The 15,218-nt window shown below is 40.7% G+C and overlaps 1 protein-coding gene across 3 annotated transcripts in view; it reads left to right on the top strand.

Moving 5' to 3' along the window:
* Positions 1-8,102, top strand: part of in (protein inturned) — a 134,458-nt gene extending 126,356 nt beyond the window's left edge. For all 3 annotated transcript variants that reach the window (XM_068363501.1, XM_068363502.1, XM_068363503.1), the window contains exon 23: positions 3,985-8,102. In XM_068363501.1, the coding sequence (XP_068219602.1) occupies positions 3,985-4,096 (112 nt within the window). In that variant the 3' untranslated portion in view covers positions 4,097-8,102. The remainder of the gene's footprint in view (positions 1-3,984) is intronic.
* Positions 8,103-15,218: the final 7,116 nt, after the last annotated feature.

Raw genomic sequence — 15,218 nt, 5'->3', positions numbered from 1 at the left:
ATATAATGCAAAACTATAAGAGCTCAGTACAAAATTTGCCCAGCTCCAGAGTTGAATATATATTCTACATAGGTATAGATTACCATTTCAACTCAAATTAAAGAATTATCTTACTTCATTAGATCTGTTTTCATTCAGTATAATTTCAAATGTCCTCATTAATGAGAATTTGTGGAGATTAATTACCTTCTTATGCAAAGTGCTATAATAGCAATTTCATTTGTTAATACAACAGATTTTTTAAATGCATCACGTGTATTCTAAAAGTAAAAACAGAATTTTGATACTAAAATCTATTATTTCTGTCATCATCATCATCATCATCTCCTATGCCTATTGACGCAAAGGGCCTCGGTTAGATTTCAACAGTCATCTCTATTTTGAGCTTTTAAATAAATACTTCTCCATTCCTCATCTACTTCAGGCTTCATAGTCCTCAGCCATGTAGGCCTGGGTCTCCCAACTCTTCTAGTGCCTTGTGGAGCCCAGTTGAAAGTTTAGTGAACTAATCTCTTTAGGGGAGTGCAGAGCATGCCCAAACCATCTCCATTTACTACTCATCATGATCTCATCCACATGTGGCACTCAAGTAATCTCTCTTATAGTTTTATTTCTAATTCTGTCCTGCCATTTAACTCCTAATATTCTTCTGAAGGCTTTGTTATTAAATCTACAAAATATGATGGATATTGTTTCATTGTCATACCACAACTCACGTCCATACATTAACACCAATCTCACTAAACTGATATATAGCCTGATTTTTATATGTAATATCAGGCAATTTGATTTCCAAAATTTACTTAACCTAGCCATTATCTGATTTTCTTATTTCAATCTTTCATTAAACTTCAATTCTAAAGACCATGTATTAGTGATCATAGTTCCTAAATATTTAAATGATTCCACCTCATTAATCTTTTCTCCTTCCAATGATATTTCATCTTCCATTGCACATTCTGTTCTCATCATCTCTGTCTTTCTTTCCATTTATCTTGAGCCCTACCTCATGTGATATTTCATGTATTCTGGTAGGCAAGCATTGCAAGTCCTGTGGCATTTTGCTAATAAGACCAGCGTCATCAGCATACTCTAGGTCTGCTAGTTTCTTGTTACCAATCCAGTCCAATCCTTCTCTGCCATCCCCAACAGTTTTATACATTACAAAATCCATGAGGAGGATAAACCACATAAGTGACAACACATTTACTTGGAGTACTCCACTGTTCACTGGAAATAAATTTGATATGACTCCATTAACATAAACTTTGCACTTGCTATGCTCATGAACAGACTTAATCAAATTCACATATTTAAGAGGAACTCCATAAAAACGCAGGACTCTCCACAAAATTAGCTGGTGCACGCTATCAAAGGGATTTTCCTTTCTGTACTTGACGTCAAATCTTAACCCATTAACTAGAGAAGCATCCCACTCCCCTTCAAATATGCTAGTTGGGTAATGACAGGTAGTGCGAAAGGGAAGCCCCTCCCACAAGCCTTTCAAAGACGAGCCCTTTTGTACTGATGTACGGGGTCTGTTTTCTTTCACTGCTGGTTAATTTTTTTAGTTTTGTTTGTTATAAGCATTTTATTTTGTGAGAGCTCTTGCTTGAGAGCCTGTGGTAGTTCCTTTTCATGGGAAGAAGTTACCCAGGTTGGATCATGTTGCCCTTACCTGTGAGTCCAATAATGAACACCATTTTGTGCCGCCACCAGTGTACTGCAGCATGGTGAACCCTGAGAAGTGCTGGGTAGTGTGATGCTAGTGTTTGTGATTGTTGCCAGACTTCCCTTTGTGACAAAATCCCCACTGTAGGAGTTTCTATTGTTGCAGAGGAAGCTTTTATAGTTTCCTCCTCTGAAGAGAGTGTTGTCATTGATGGTCAGCTAGTCCATGATTCCTCAGTGGCAGCAATGAATAACTATTGGTAAGGGGAAGTAGAGAGAACTCACTTTCTCTCTTTTCCTCTTCTACCAACCCTTTTACCCTCCTCCTTTTCTCTTAGTCAGACACTTTTTTCATTGAGAAAAAGAATAGTTGGGCAAGAAGAATTTTTGCTAGAAGCATTCACGCTCATTCTTCTGGAGTGAAGGGTACTCGCCCACTAACTGGTATCTTCAGGGACAGTCAAGTGGAACTATTATTATAGTTACCACTGTTGTGCCGAGTACAAGTGAGCAAACCTACCAAGATCAAATACCAACACCTTATGCCAGGGGAGGCTAGAATATATGTGGCACCTTTCCCATTCCTGTTGTGATATATGGGGATTTTTTCCTTACCCTCAGGACACCTCACTGTGTCGTATGGAACTTGCTTGGTGACCAATGACTTCCACATTGGTTAGCAGAGTATGACCCAGGTGTGACAGCCACCTTTGTTTCATCACTTACAGTTAACAGTCCTAATCGGACCGATCTCCGCTTTGTATGGTGGACCCATGTGGATATTGATCACACTACCTCCTCAACTCAAAATGGAGCTCATGCGCTGACCCCTACCTTCATGGTCAGTCAGCAATTATGAACCTAGTATAACAACTACTGCTGGTTTATCAGTTGAAGGTGATCAGTCCTAACCATACAAAACTCCAGCACTGTATGGTAGGCTAATAAGGGTAGCGATTACGTTATCACCTCGTGCCAATATAGTGTTATAAGAGCTACCACTGTTTTCACCAGACAGAGGTGAGCACTACCAGGACCGATCACTAGCACTGTATGGTAGGCATGGATAGTTTCAATCACTTCTCGCGCTGCTACATAGCTTTCTCGCCAACCAATATCTTTGTGGTCAGTCAGCCAAGTGTAAAAGTTACTGCTGTTTTTACAAATTGCAGGTGAGGGGCTCTCCCAGACTGAACACCAGTATTGTAGGCTGATGAGGCTAAGAGAACACTGTCATACCCGTAGCATTCTGTGGCACCTAGATGATTTCCTTCATAAAGAGCTCATATTTCATGAGGAGTAATGATATACTTAGACTATCATATCGTACGTATAAAGGATAAGCAGATGCTTAGGAGCACAAACTTTATTGAGAATAGGGATATAAGGCTCTAGGCCATCATCTGGGTCTTCTGCCTCGCAAATTCTTGGAGTCTAAAGGAGCTGTTAGAATGCAGGAATGTGAGGTTTTAGCTGTAGAAGAGCAAAAGTAAATAAAGAATCAAGGCTCTGCGAGGTGATCTCGAACCTGGGAAGTACTATGTACCATCAGAACCCATATTGAATGGCTTATTGTGTGTGAAACTCAATCAAAGTTGGCTGAAAGCTGAAAAATGAGTCAGTCCCAGTTTGAAGTTAAGTAAGTTATGGCTTTAAATACATTACACGCTTCTGAAGTTACAGCAGCCTAAACAAGAGGCTGTAGCATTGCAATGGTGCATAGACTATAGAATGTTTGTCTAGTATTTCTATGGAAAATATACATTTAGTCAATTTTGATGGTACAGTACATTAATAAAAAAAATTATAGTACTTTATTTTTATGAATGATATATTGTAATGACTAAATTTAAATCATATACAAACTTGGTTTTGTCTTAATGCTTCTTATCAAATACTTTATATTCACCTTTTCAAAATACCATACCTACCAGTAGAGCAAATTTCTAATTTCCATTTTTTTATGATTGCTGTTGTTTACCTACTCTGAATCTCTTTATGTATTGAACCATTACATGCACATACTGTATTATACTAATTATTCAATCTTAATCTAATTTCTTTTTGTAATTAAATGATTTATTGTCAGATGCAATAAAGATGCCTTTTGAAGACAGAAATTGTTGCATAAGTATTAGATCAAAATCAGGTGATATCTTTCTGAGTACATGTTTTGTTATTTTCTTCATTTTGAAAACTTTAATCAAATTTATTCCATTGCTGAAATCTTAGGTGAGGAGTGTAGTATTGGCCAATAGAGTAAATGCTAAAACTTCAATGAAAACATTGTTATAACCTTGAATATCTTTTCAGGCGACTGATCCCTGCTCCTTATCAACGAGAAGTCTATGTATGTTACCATGAAAGTATTCCTCAAAACATACTAGAATTAGCTTTCAGAACTTCATTGGGATCAGTTATATAATCAAAGGTGACACTGGTAGTTGAAAAAGTAGAGCAACTCCCAAGCCAATTTTTATTAATTCTTATACAGTATATTATTCATTCTCTTAACAGAATTAATTTTGGCTCAAGGAAGTACCAGAGTATTTTAAATTTTTGTACTTTTTATATATTTTATAACAACTATAACAATCTGATAAGGTTTTAATCCTTGCAACCTTGCTAGTAAACCCATATTTATACCCATCAGCTGGTATGTCCAAAGTACAGTATTTGTTTTTAAATATAGAAAATCATAGCAGCAATGTAATAAAAATGAAATACTTTAAGGGGAGACATAAATAAAAAAAGCAGGAAAAGCTAATGGCTAAAGTTTTACAACTAGTGGTTGAAGGGATGCTGTAAAAACATCTGGCAATAGTTTATCTGTGTATCATACTTTATAAATTAACATCCATTCAGTAGTCTAGGTGAACATTTTTTACTTATCAGTATCAATTTAGATAATTAGAAAACTAATACATTTATTTCCGTCAAAATTCAAGGAAATCCATAAGAATAAAAACATTTTAGAATTTATCTACATACTCAGGTTGAAATATTAACTTAGAAATATTAATTTTCTTAACCAAATTTTAATCTGATGTAGTTCTATGCAAGTTGCTTTCCTATTTTTTTCTGGTATTATTACATTCCAAAACTATAGACTCATCCTCTCCAAGTCCTACCTAACATCATCTATTAAAAATAGCATGTGGGTACTTTTCTTAGATTTTTAAATTCTCTATTAACACATTAGTAATATCTCCTAGTAGTAATTTGCCCTATACCTATTGTGTAGATTAAAAAAAAAATTATGTGCTGGTATCAATCGTATCTTGGGCTGTATTAAGAGAACAATTTGAAAATTTTGGTCATGTGTGTTAACACAAAAGAGATGTATTATAAATCATTTGATTATTTTTAGCTTATTATTATTGTCGTTATTATTTTTAGCTTGACGATAGGAAAAAAGAGAAGTTCATGTATTTCATGCTAGCCCACAAGGGTTGTGACACTTTCTTACCATCCGCTGTATGTGGTAAGTATTAAAATAAACTATGAAAATTTGCTTCATTTCAATGAATCTTCACTAATATTCATATGTTAAAAATAACATTTAATTGAATGTATGATAGCAGTATCACTGGAGGACTAGTTGAATTTAGGATTATTCCAACATCGAGTACTTATCTCGAACTACTTTCTTAGGAGTATCTGGGATCTCCTCCCAACCGACCAGAGTTTTGTGTAGTTTACCCTACTCCCGTTTTCTATGAGGGGTAACCTCAGGTGGTGTGATGCGCGCCCTGAGGCGACCCTGGGTCAGAGAGCATGGTTGCTCAAGTCTCGATCCCCAGTAAGTTCTCTGGTCGCGTCGCTATAACATCACGACGCTCTCCTTATCCAGTGCGACCCTTTGTGTCTCACGCAGTTCCCACGTGGTACAGTACCTTTGTGTTCCCCCTTATCCTTTCCCTTTGTGTTCCTGTGTCTCACGGTGCCTTACTTGTGCGTAATGGAGCATCCCCGCCGTTGTCCTGGGCCTATGGCTGGTAAATCGTGTGGTGCTTTCCTGTCAAAACCTGAAGTTGACCCGCACTCCTTGTGTTCTTCGTGTAGGGGCAGTGTGTGTTCCCCTACAGCCACGTGTCTGTGATTTAATAAAAGTTTCTTTAATACTTCTTCACGGTAATCCTAACTTCTGCTGAATTTACTGTTGCAGCCTGAGGATGATAAAAAACTTGGTGTTTCTAATTTTATGGCAAGTAGTCTGGAAGGCACCATAGGTGAAACCTAGTTGCATGGTAACTTTTTGTCCGACACATCAAAATATAGCATGAGGTCTGGGTTCTTGATCTCTAAGTTGGATCCTGATGGAAGACCATGAGAGAACCTGATCTAGCACAAGAAGGGGAATGCTGAGGATGACCTTTGAGGGAAGCTTTGCTCCATATCTTTAATATGGAGTGGTAGTGGCCTCATTCAAAAGCCCTAACCTCTAAGAAAGCCATAGTACCCAGAAAGCTCAACCAATTTCTGGCAGGGAGCAATTTTAAACACCTGAAATCCTCGAGCATAGCAGAGTCCAAAGGAGAAACTTGAAAAAAAACTCACTATGTCTTCTCCCCGCATTGACGGTAGGTCATCAGGTTACAACAAAAGTCTTTTCCTACAATTTGTAACTTTAGCTTTGGCTATAGTATTGTATGTAAGCATCAAAGTCACTCACCTGTGATAATGCAGTATTAAAGTAATCTAACACAAAAACACAAATTATTACATGGTAACATTACTAGGGGTAAAAAAAAATGTGGATGACATATACATTATATGTCAAATTTAAACTTATAAAAAAGAATAGTACAATTCCATAATTTTAGTCACTGGAAGGGGCACTGCAAGAGGTGGAGAGACAAGTTCAAGGAGAGAAGGGTGCTGGGGAGGCAGGAGAACCTGCAGAAGGTCCTGAAGATAATTGGGCAGGTGAATCTAAAGAACCTGCAAGAGGGTCTTGAGACACGTGGTCAGGTGAGTCTGGAGAACCTACAGAAGGTAATGGAGATACTGTGTCGGATAAGTCTGGAGAACTTGCAGATCTTGAAGGAAATAAAGAAGTTGAGGTATAGGGTACAGGATCTACTATAGGCTTCTCTACCTTCTAGAAGAAGCTTGCTAGTCTAGTCTTATCATACATTCTTCTCCAAGATCTTGTAACACATCAGCCAATACATGACTCCTCTTAGGCTTTAGTGTACCTTTCAGTGCTTGAGTCTTCAGCTTTAAGCCTTGCCAACCCTTTCTCAATCAGTACATCGTTTGTAGTGTATTACAGCCAACTGATCTTGTTGGCAGGGGCGTTTCCCTTGGTCGGCCCATAACAATCAGTATACAAAACCTTCTGTACATTTAAATCTCTTTGGCTCAGGGTTTATGAATCCTACTTATTTTCTTCAATTATTTGATTCTCAAGTTGAATGAGGTTGTCAGCAGACAGCACCTCTCCATGAGATGCCATTAGCTGTGAAATTATCTGCCTTCATCTTCAAATTAACCAGCTCATTTAGAGCAACAATCTCCTTGGGGACATTCAATTGTCTCCTCAAAGTCATGGAAATAATTCACAAACAACTAGCAAGAGAGGTTTTCCAACCACTATTCAAGTTTGTTTGCTTAATTGCATCCCGAGAATAAGCAATGTTCTTCTCATATGAAAAAATAATGTAGGTTTTTCAAAAGTCCTTTAGAATGGACTCTTTATCCTTCTCTGTTTTATTTAAGCCAAAGCAAATGTCCTTCAGAGGTAGCAGTCTTTCAGAGGTAGCAGTCCTTGAAAGAGGAATGGCACCTTGTTGCTAAATTGTAAAAGAGCTGTGGTATTGAGTGTAAGGTAAACCACCTTGATATTGAGATGAATGTTATCCAAGTCAGCAGAGGGACCAAGGGTATTGTCAACCACTAGTAACACTTTAAAGGGCAAACCCATGGAAACTGTACCACTTTACTTATAACAAAAAAAAAAAAAAAAAGTTTGGAAACTGGTCCCCGAATATCTCAAGTGTTGGCTAGTCTGACACTCAGGAAAACTAGTTTTTTCTCATTCTTATCATCAAGCATGTGCTTAAAGTGTGTAGCATGTGAGTATTGGGGGAAGATTCATTGAAATAATTTACCTCCGTGTCATGGAAAATTTACTTTAGCTCACAGTACAAACTACTGTATTTCTACAGGGTGGTATGATTAGAGATATACATAAGTTTAAATCTCTTACAAAATATTATAAGGTTGATTCCCTTTAATACAATAGTGATAAATTATTAAAACTTCACTAGTAATTGGTAACAGCGAGTGAGGGTCATCAGAATAACATGTTTTGCATGAAGCGACTTATGATTGTCAGTTGGTAAACCTGGATCAAATCCTAATAGTACTACAAGTAGACTGAAATACTATATTTCTTAAAAATATATTTTTATAATTTGTTATTTTCAATATTAAACTTACCCGATAATCATGTAGCTGTCAACTCCGTTGCCCGACAGAATTCTATGGAGGGATACGCCAGCTATCACAATACTAGAAGGGGGTGTACTTACCAGCGCCACCTGTGGCCAGGTACTCAAGTACTTCTTGTTGACACCTCCTCAATTATTCCTCTGTCATGCTTCCGGCAAGACGTTCTGGGATACGCTTATGTTCTTGGAGTATTTTCACGACTTTGGTGAAGTATTTCTCTTTGATTTCGGCTGTCGCTTTACTGGAAACTTCTATATTAGCTTAGTTAGCTTTTGGAATTAATTTGATTAATTATGGTGACGAAGAGAGTATGAACTCTCTTTCACTTTTAAATGGCCGACCCTTCCCTTAGACGGAAGTGTTGGTGTCTAAGAGAGTATAGACTCTCTTTCTTAATTTTGCTTAACAAAAGTTATAGATTTATTTTATATCTCTCCGCCTCTTATAGGCCTCTTCGATTAACTTCCTTTTTTTATAAACTTATTAAAATTAATTTTTATATTTGTTTATATTCGACCTTCCTAATAGTAGGCGGTCTTTTCTTGGTACCGAAGTTAATTAACATTGAGCCCGTCATTTCGGTTTTACCTGTTAACATATTATGCTATTTTAATGTCTTTGAAAGAATTTCTTTGATAGTCTAGTACTGTTTTAAAAGTTGAACTAACGTTTTGTTTTGTCTCTGCAGTTGTTGACGTTCAGAACGTTCAACTTGCACTCTATCGTTACGATAGAGAAAGATTTTTCACGGTTTCATATTGCAGTAAGAGTAACCGTGTCTAGCGTTTTGTTCATTCTTTCTTATCTTAATGGTTTTAATCCTAATAAAGGAACTTTTCATTTTGGGAAAGATTTCAGTTTTTTCCTTTAACAATAATATGTTTTAACGATATATATGATTGGGCTCTTCTCTCAGGTTCTAAGTCAAGAGAGAGAGAGAGAGAGAGAGAGATAGAGACGGAGGGAGAAAGAGGAGGATAAACGTTTCATTCAAGCCTGCCAGGCGTACGAGTAACGTTGTTATCGTTTTGCTCTTCTCCCTAGTCTCTTTAGGGGAAGAAAGTAAACGTTTCTAGAGTGATCTAGCGTTTAGTCTCTTTCCAGCCACTGAATTATTTATCTTTCATTAGATTTTTCTGTTACATTGTAATTCTGTTTTCGCAATTACTAACTTTTGAGAAAGGATAGAATTGCGTGTTTCAGGTACAAACCACTTAAAGTTTCGAGTTCAGTGAAATAAGTGCAAACAGAAAATCAAAGTGATAAGTGATTAGCGCAAAGTGTGTCAGTGTTGTGCGTGAGGGTACTTCTGTGCGCGCCAGTCGTTCTCCCAGTCCGGGACCTCTTGCAAGCTCCCAAGCCCAGGGGAGAAGCAATGTCGAAGGACAAAAGGGTTCAGCAGGCCTTGATCGGCGCACAGAAGTATCCTCGGTGGTTGTGGGCGTGTCTTACCGAGACCGTCACTCCCACCCGCAGACGATTGAGCCCTTATTTTGCTCGTCTGCAGAAGAATTTAGGGGAGAAAACGCTGGTCTCAGGTCTCAAGACCTCTTAAACATAAAGTCCAGACCTATGCCAGACGTACGAAGTTAGAGTTCAACAACCCGGATGCAGTCATTGGGTTAGCTCTGACTCTCCTCAGTCATCAGTTGAATGCACTCCGCCTAAGAGGAGTAAGGTTCTGCCGCAACAGATCTCTGCTGTTAAGGCTTTACCTCAGCAGACCTTAGTGTCTGCCGACCCCAAGTTGACTCTACTGCAGTCCATGCAGTCACAACTTTCGGTCTTGATGCGTGAGTGTCGGGCTGAGAGTGTTGCGCCTCCGCCTCCGCCTACACTCCCTCCGCCTGCGCTCGCTCCGCCTGCGCTCGCTCCGCCTGATCGCAGTACCACCTGCCAGGCGTACGATGTTGAGCCACGTTCTGAGTTGGCTGTTCCCAGTGGTGCTCAGCCTCCGCCTTCTTTAAGGCAACCTTTACAATGGTATCAGGAGGATTATACCTCTCTTCCTCCGCCTCCACTTGCTGCTCCACCAGTGATGCAACACTCGGTTGAGGTACAACAACCTCTCCCGTCCTTGAGTCAGTCTCCTCAGCTCTCGCTGCAGCGAGCTCAACCCTCCACAAGGCAAGCACCACTACACCTTAGCCTTGCGCCTCAGGAGCCTCAGCTTGCGAGACATTTACCTTGTTCTGCGCAGCCTCTACCTCATCGCGCTCCGCTCACACCACAGGAACAGGAACTTGCTACTCCGCTTCCGCCAACCGCTCAGCAAGCGCAACCCTTGGGTTCAGCCACTCATGCCAGGAGTCAGCCTCCTCCACCCATGCGCCTACCTTCTGCTACTTCCTTTGATCAGCCTTTGCAGACTGAGCCTCAGGTGTTCCCTCAACAGAGTCTTGAAGAGGAAACCACAACTATTGTTGTTCCAGCTCGTTCTGACTCTGCTGTTCAGCATACCTTACCTCCATTTTCAAACCTTATGATAATGGAGGTTATTTGTATTACTTATAAAAATATATTTGTATTCCTTGCAATATATTTTTAACAATATCGCAGAATATGGCAAAAAATATGAATCATGAGTTATGAATGTAAGGTAAATATCATGTTGATATTTAAACCCCATGCAAGCATGCATAAAGCACTCTAGCACTGGTCATGGAATTTCTGAGAAATGTTAAACGCCATGCACACGCTCTGCTTTCCTTACAGCATGCTCTACATTCAGCATGCTCTGCTTACAGCATGCTCTGCATACTACATGCTCTGCATACAGCATGCTCTGCATTCAGCATGCTCTGCATACAACATGCTCTACATACAGCATGCTCTGCATACAGCATGCTCTGCATACAACATGCTCTGCATACAGCATGCTCTGCATTCAGCATGCTCTGCATACAACATGCTCTGCATACAGCATGCTCTGCATTCAGCATGCTCTGCATACAACATGCTCTACATTCAGCATGCTCTGCATACAGCATACTCTGCATACAACATGCTCTGCATACCTTACCGCATGCTTCTCAGTCACACATCTTTGGTTGTTGCCAACTCACTAGACTGTCAAGCAGTTTCATAACGTTGCCTTCTAGTCTGCTGCTTTTGCACCAGTGAACCCTCACTGAGAGAACTTAGCTTTTCTAGGATATGGTCCCTGTAGATGAGAAAGTTCTTTTCTCCCTCCTTCTGATATTCCCTTGAGGACTCTGTCATTTGGAGGGAGCCTTTAGCTGCATAGCCTCCTATGGACTTTTATTTAAGCGTAACATGCTTCCAGGGAAGGTAATGGTTCCACTTCAGTCGCTAATCCCGTCTGTTACCACACCTGCTCCCATAGACCTTGAGCTGTGTTGCAAGACATGCAGTCCAAGCTTAGTCCTTGTTAGAGGATTTTTTGTTTACGGAGTCAATGTGTCACGGGGAAGACGTTCAACAACCAACAGAAGTGACTTGTTGTGACGCAGTGCGGCAACCTCAGCAACCCGATAAGGAGTTGTCTGTACGACCTAGACAGTCTAGACAGATTCGGGTTGTCACTGTACTTCCTCGCTTGCCCATGATTGACAGTTCACAGACTGTGCAGCAGTACCATGATCTTGTGTCCGGCTCCGTCAGACGACTGGCTTTTAAGAGCTCCCACAAGTCGTCGCTGTCTGGAGATTTTCAAATGGACTATGGATCTGACCAAGGAACTGGGCCTCCTGGTCAATTTTGAGGAGTCCCAGCTCGTTCCATCCCAGACCATTGTCTCCTTGGGTATGGATCTTCAGAGTCGAGCTTTTCGGACTTTTCCGTCGGCCCCAAGGATCTTCCAAGCCCTAGAATGCATCCAGAGCATGCTGAGAAGGAACCGATGCTCAGTCAGGTAGTGGATGAGTCTAACAGGGACACTTTCATCGCTGGCCCTGTTCATCGTGTTAGGGAGACTCCACCTCCCCCCCCTTCAGTATCATCTAGCTGCTCACTGGATAAAGGACATGACGCTAGAGACGGTCTCAGTTCCTGTTTCCGAAGAGAGGAGGTCTTCTCTCGCGTGGTGTAAGAACAGCTTTCTTCTCAAGGAAGTCTACCTTTGGCTGTTCAGAAACACGACCGCCGTCTCCTCTCGGACGCATCAGACACGGGCTGGGGTGCGACTTTGGACGGACAAGAATGCTCGGGAACATGGAATCAGGAGCAAAGGACACTTCACATCAATTGCAAGGAGTTGTTGGCGGTTATTCTGGCCTTGATAAACTTCAAGTCCCTCCAGCTTAACAAAGTGGTGGAGGTGGACTCTGACAACACCACAGCCCTGGCTTACATCTTCAAGCAGGGAGGGACTCTTTCGTGGAAGTTGTTCTAGATCGCAAGGGACCTACTCATCTGGTCTAAAGATCGAAAGCTAACTGGTAACGAGGTTCATTCAGGGCGGTATGAATGTCATGGCAGATCACCTCAGACGGAAGGGTCAGGTCATCCCCACAGAGTGGACCCTTCTCAAGAATGTTTGCAACAGACTTTGGGCCCTGTGGGGTCAGCCAACCATAGATCTGTTCACTACCTCGATAACCTAGAGACTCCTGTTGTATTGTTCTCCGATTCCAGACCCAGCAGCAGTTCACGTGGATGCTTTTCTGCTGGATTGGTTCCATCTCGACCTGTATGCATTCCCGCCGTTCAAGATTGTCAACAGGGTACTTCAGAAGTTCTCCTCTCACAAAGGGACACGGCTGACGTTGGTTGGCTCCGCTCTGGTCCGCGAGAGAATGGTTCTTAGAGGTACTGCAATGGCTGGTCGACATTCCCAGGACTCTTCCTCTAGGAGTGAACCTTCTAAGTCTACCTCACGTAAAGAAGGTACACCCAATCCTCCACGCTCTTCGTCTGACTGCCTTCAGACTTTCGAAAGACTCTCAAGAGCTAGGGGCTTTTCGAAGGAGGCAGCCAGAGCGATTGCCAAAGCAAGGAGAACATCCACTCTCAGAATCTATCAGTCTCAAGGGGAAGTCTTCCGTAGCTGGTACAAGACCAATGCAGTTTCCTCAACCAGTACCACTGTAACCCAGATTGCTGACTTCCTGTTATATCTAAGGAAAGTAAGATCCCTTTCAGCTCCTACGATCAAGGGTTACAGAAGTATGTTGGCAGCGGTTTTCCGCCACAGAGGCTTGGATCTTTCCACCAACAAAGATCTACAGGACCTCCCTAGGTCTTTTGAGACCTCAAAGGAACGTCGGTTGTCCACTCCAGGCTGGAATCTAGACGTGGTCTTAAGGTTCCTTATGTCATCAAGATTTGAACCTCTCCAATCAGCCTCTTTTTAGGACCTCACATTAAAAACTCTTTTCCTCGTGTGCTTGACAACAGCTAAAAGAGTAAGTGAGATCCACGCCTTCAGCAGGATCAGTGTTTTCACATCTGAAACGGCTACATGTTCCTTGCAGCTCGGTTTTGCTAAACGAGCTTCCTTCACGTCCTTGGCCTAAGTCGTTCGAGATCCCAAGCCTGTCCAACTTGGTGGGGAATGATCTGAAGAGAGTACTTTGCCCAGTTAGAGCTCTTAGGTACTATCTAAAAAGGTCTTAACCTTTACAAGGACAATCAGAAGCCTTATAGTGTGCTATCAAGAAACCTTCTTTTCCAAGTTCTAAGAACTCAGTTTCTTACTATTCAGGCTTCTGATTAGAGAAACACATTCTCATCTGAAGGAAGAAGACCTTGCTTTGCTGAAGGTAAGGACACATGAAGTGGGAGCTGTGGCTACTTCAGTGGCCTTCAAACAGAACCATTCTCTGCAGAGTGTTATGGATGCAACCTATTGGAGAAGCAAGTCAGTGTTCGCATCATTCTATCTCAAAGATGTCCAGTCTCTTTACGAGTACTGCTACACCCTGGGACCATTCGTGGCAACGAATGCAGTAGTAGGCGAGGGCTCAGCCACTACATTCCCATAATCCCATAACCTTTTAACCTTTCTCTTGAATACTTTTTATGGGTTGTACGGTCGGCTAAGAAGCCTTCCACATCCTTGTTGATTTGGCGGGTGGTCAATTCTTTCTTGAGAAGCGCCGAGGTTAAAGGTTGTGATGAGGTCCTTTAGTATGGGTTGCAGCCCTGTATACTTTAGCACCTTTGAGTTGATTCAGCCTCCCAAGAGGAATGCTGCGCTCAGTAAGGAAGACGATCTTATTAAAGGCAGAGTAACGGTTCAAGTCGACTTCCTTACCAGGTACTTATTATTTCATTGTTATTGTGGATAACTGATTATATGAAATACGGGATACTTAGCTATCCTTTAGTCTTGTACACTGGTTTTTCACCCACCCCCCTGGGTGTGAATCAGCTACATGATTATCGGGTAAGTTTAATATTGAAAAATGTTATTTTTATTAGTAAAATAAATTTTTGAATATACTTACCCGATAATCATGATTTAATCGACCCTCCCTTCCTCCCCATAGAGAACCAGTGGACCGAGGAATAATTGAGGAGGTGTCAACAAGAAGTACTTGAGTACCTGGCCACAGGTGGCGCTGGTAAGTACACCCCCTTCTAGTATTGTGATAGCTGGCGTATCCCTCCATAGAATTCTGTCGGGCAACGGAGTTGACAGCTACATGATTATCGGGTAAGTATATTCAAAAATTTATTTTACTAATAAAAATAACATTTTAAAAAAATTGACTGTAGTACCCTTAAGAGAAAGGTTCTCATAAGTAATAATTGAAAAAGTCCTTTTGCTGGGTCACTATGTCACAATCATTGGTTGTATTCACATCCAAGGAAATCAGCCCTTTAAAATAATATATTAACTCAAAATAAATCAATATAGTAAGTAGCAGGAATTATTTTTTGTTATTTTCACATATATTCTATAAAACTATTCTGGCAATATGTATTTAATTTGAGACTATCTTAAAAAGTACAAATTCACTTACTGTGATATTTCAGAACCTTGATACTCAAAAGAAGACTGGCATAAGCTAAAGTCTCGCATAATGTTCTTTTCTTTTTAAGCACATCTGTGATATGCTTTAATCTGTTTAAAAAATTGTAGCTACAATATCCTGATGTCTCATTAAAGATATTTTTACTTT

The sequence above is a fragment of the Palaemon carinicauda genome, chromosome 40 (assembly GCF_036898095.1).
Source record: "Palaemon carinicauda isolate YSFRI2023 chromosome 40, ASM3689809v2, whole genome shotgun sequence".
Classification (NCBI taxonomy): domain Eukaryota; kingdom Metazoa; phylum Arthropoda; class Malacostraca; order Decapoda; family Palaemonidae; genus Palaemon; species Palaemon carinicauda.
Note: the sequence above shows the minus strand (reverse complement) of the source record. Positions and strands in the feature narration are given on the sequence as shown.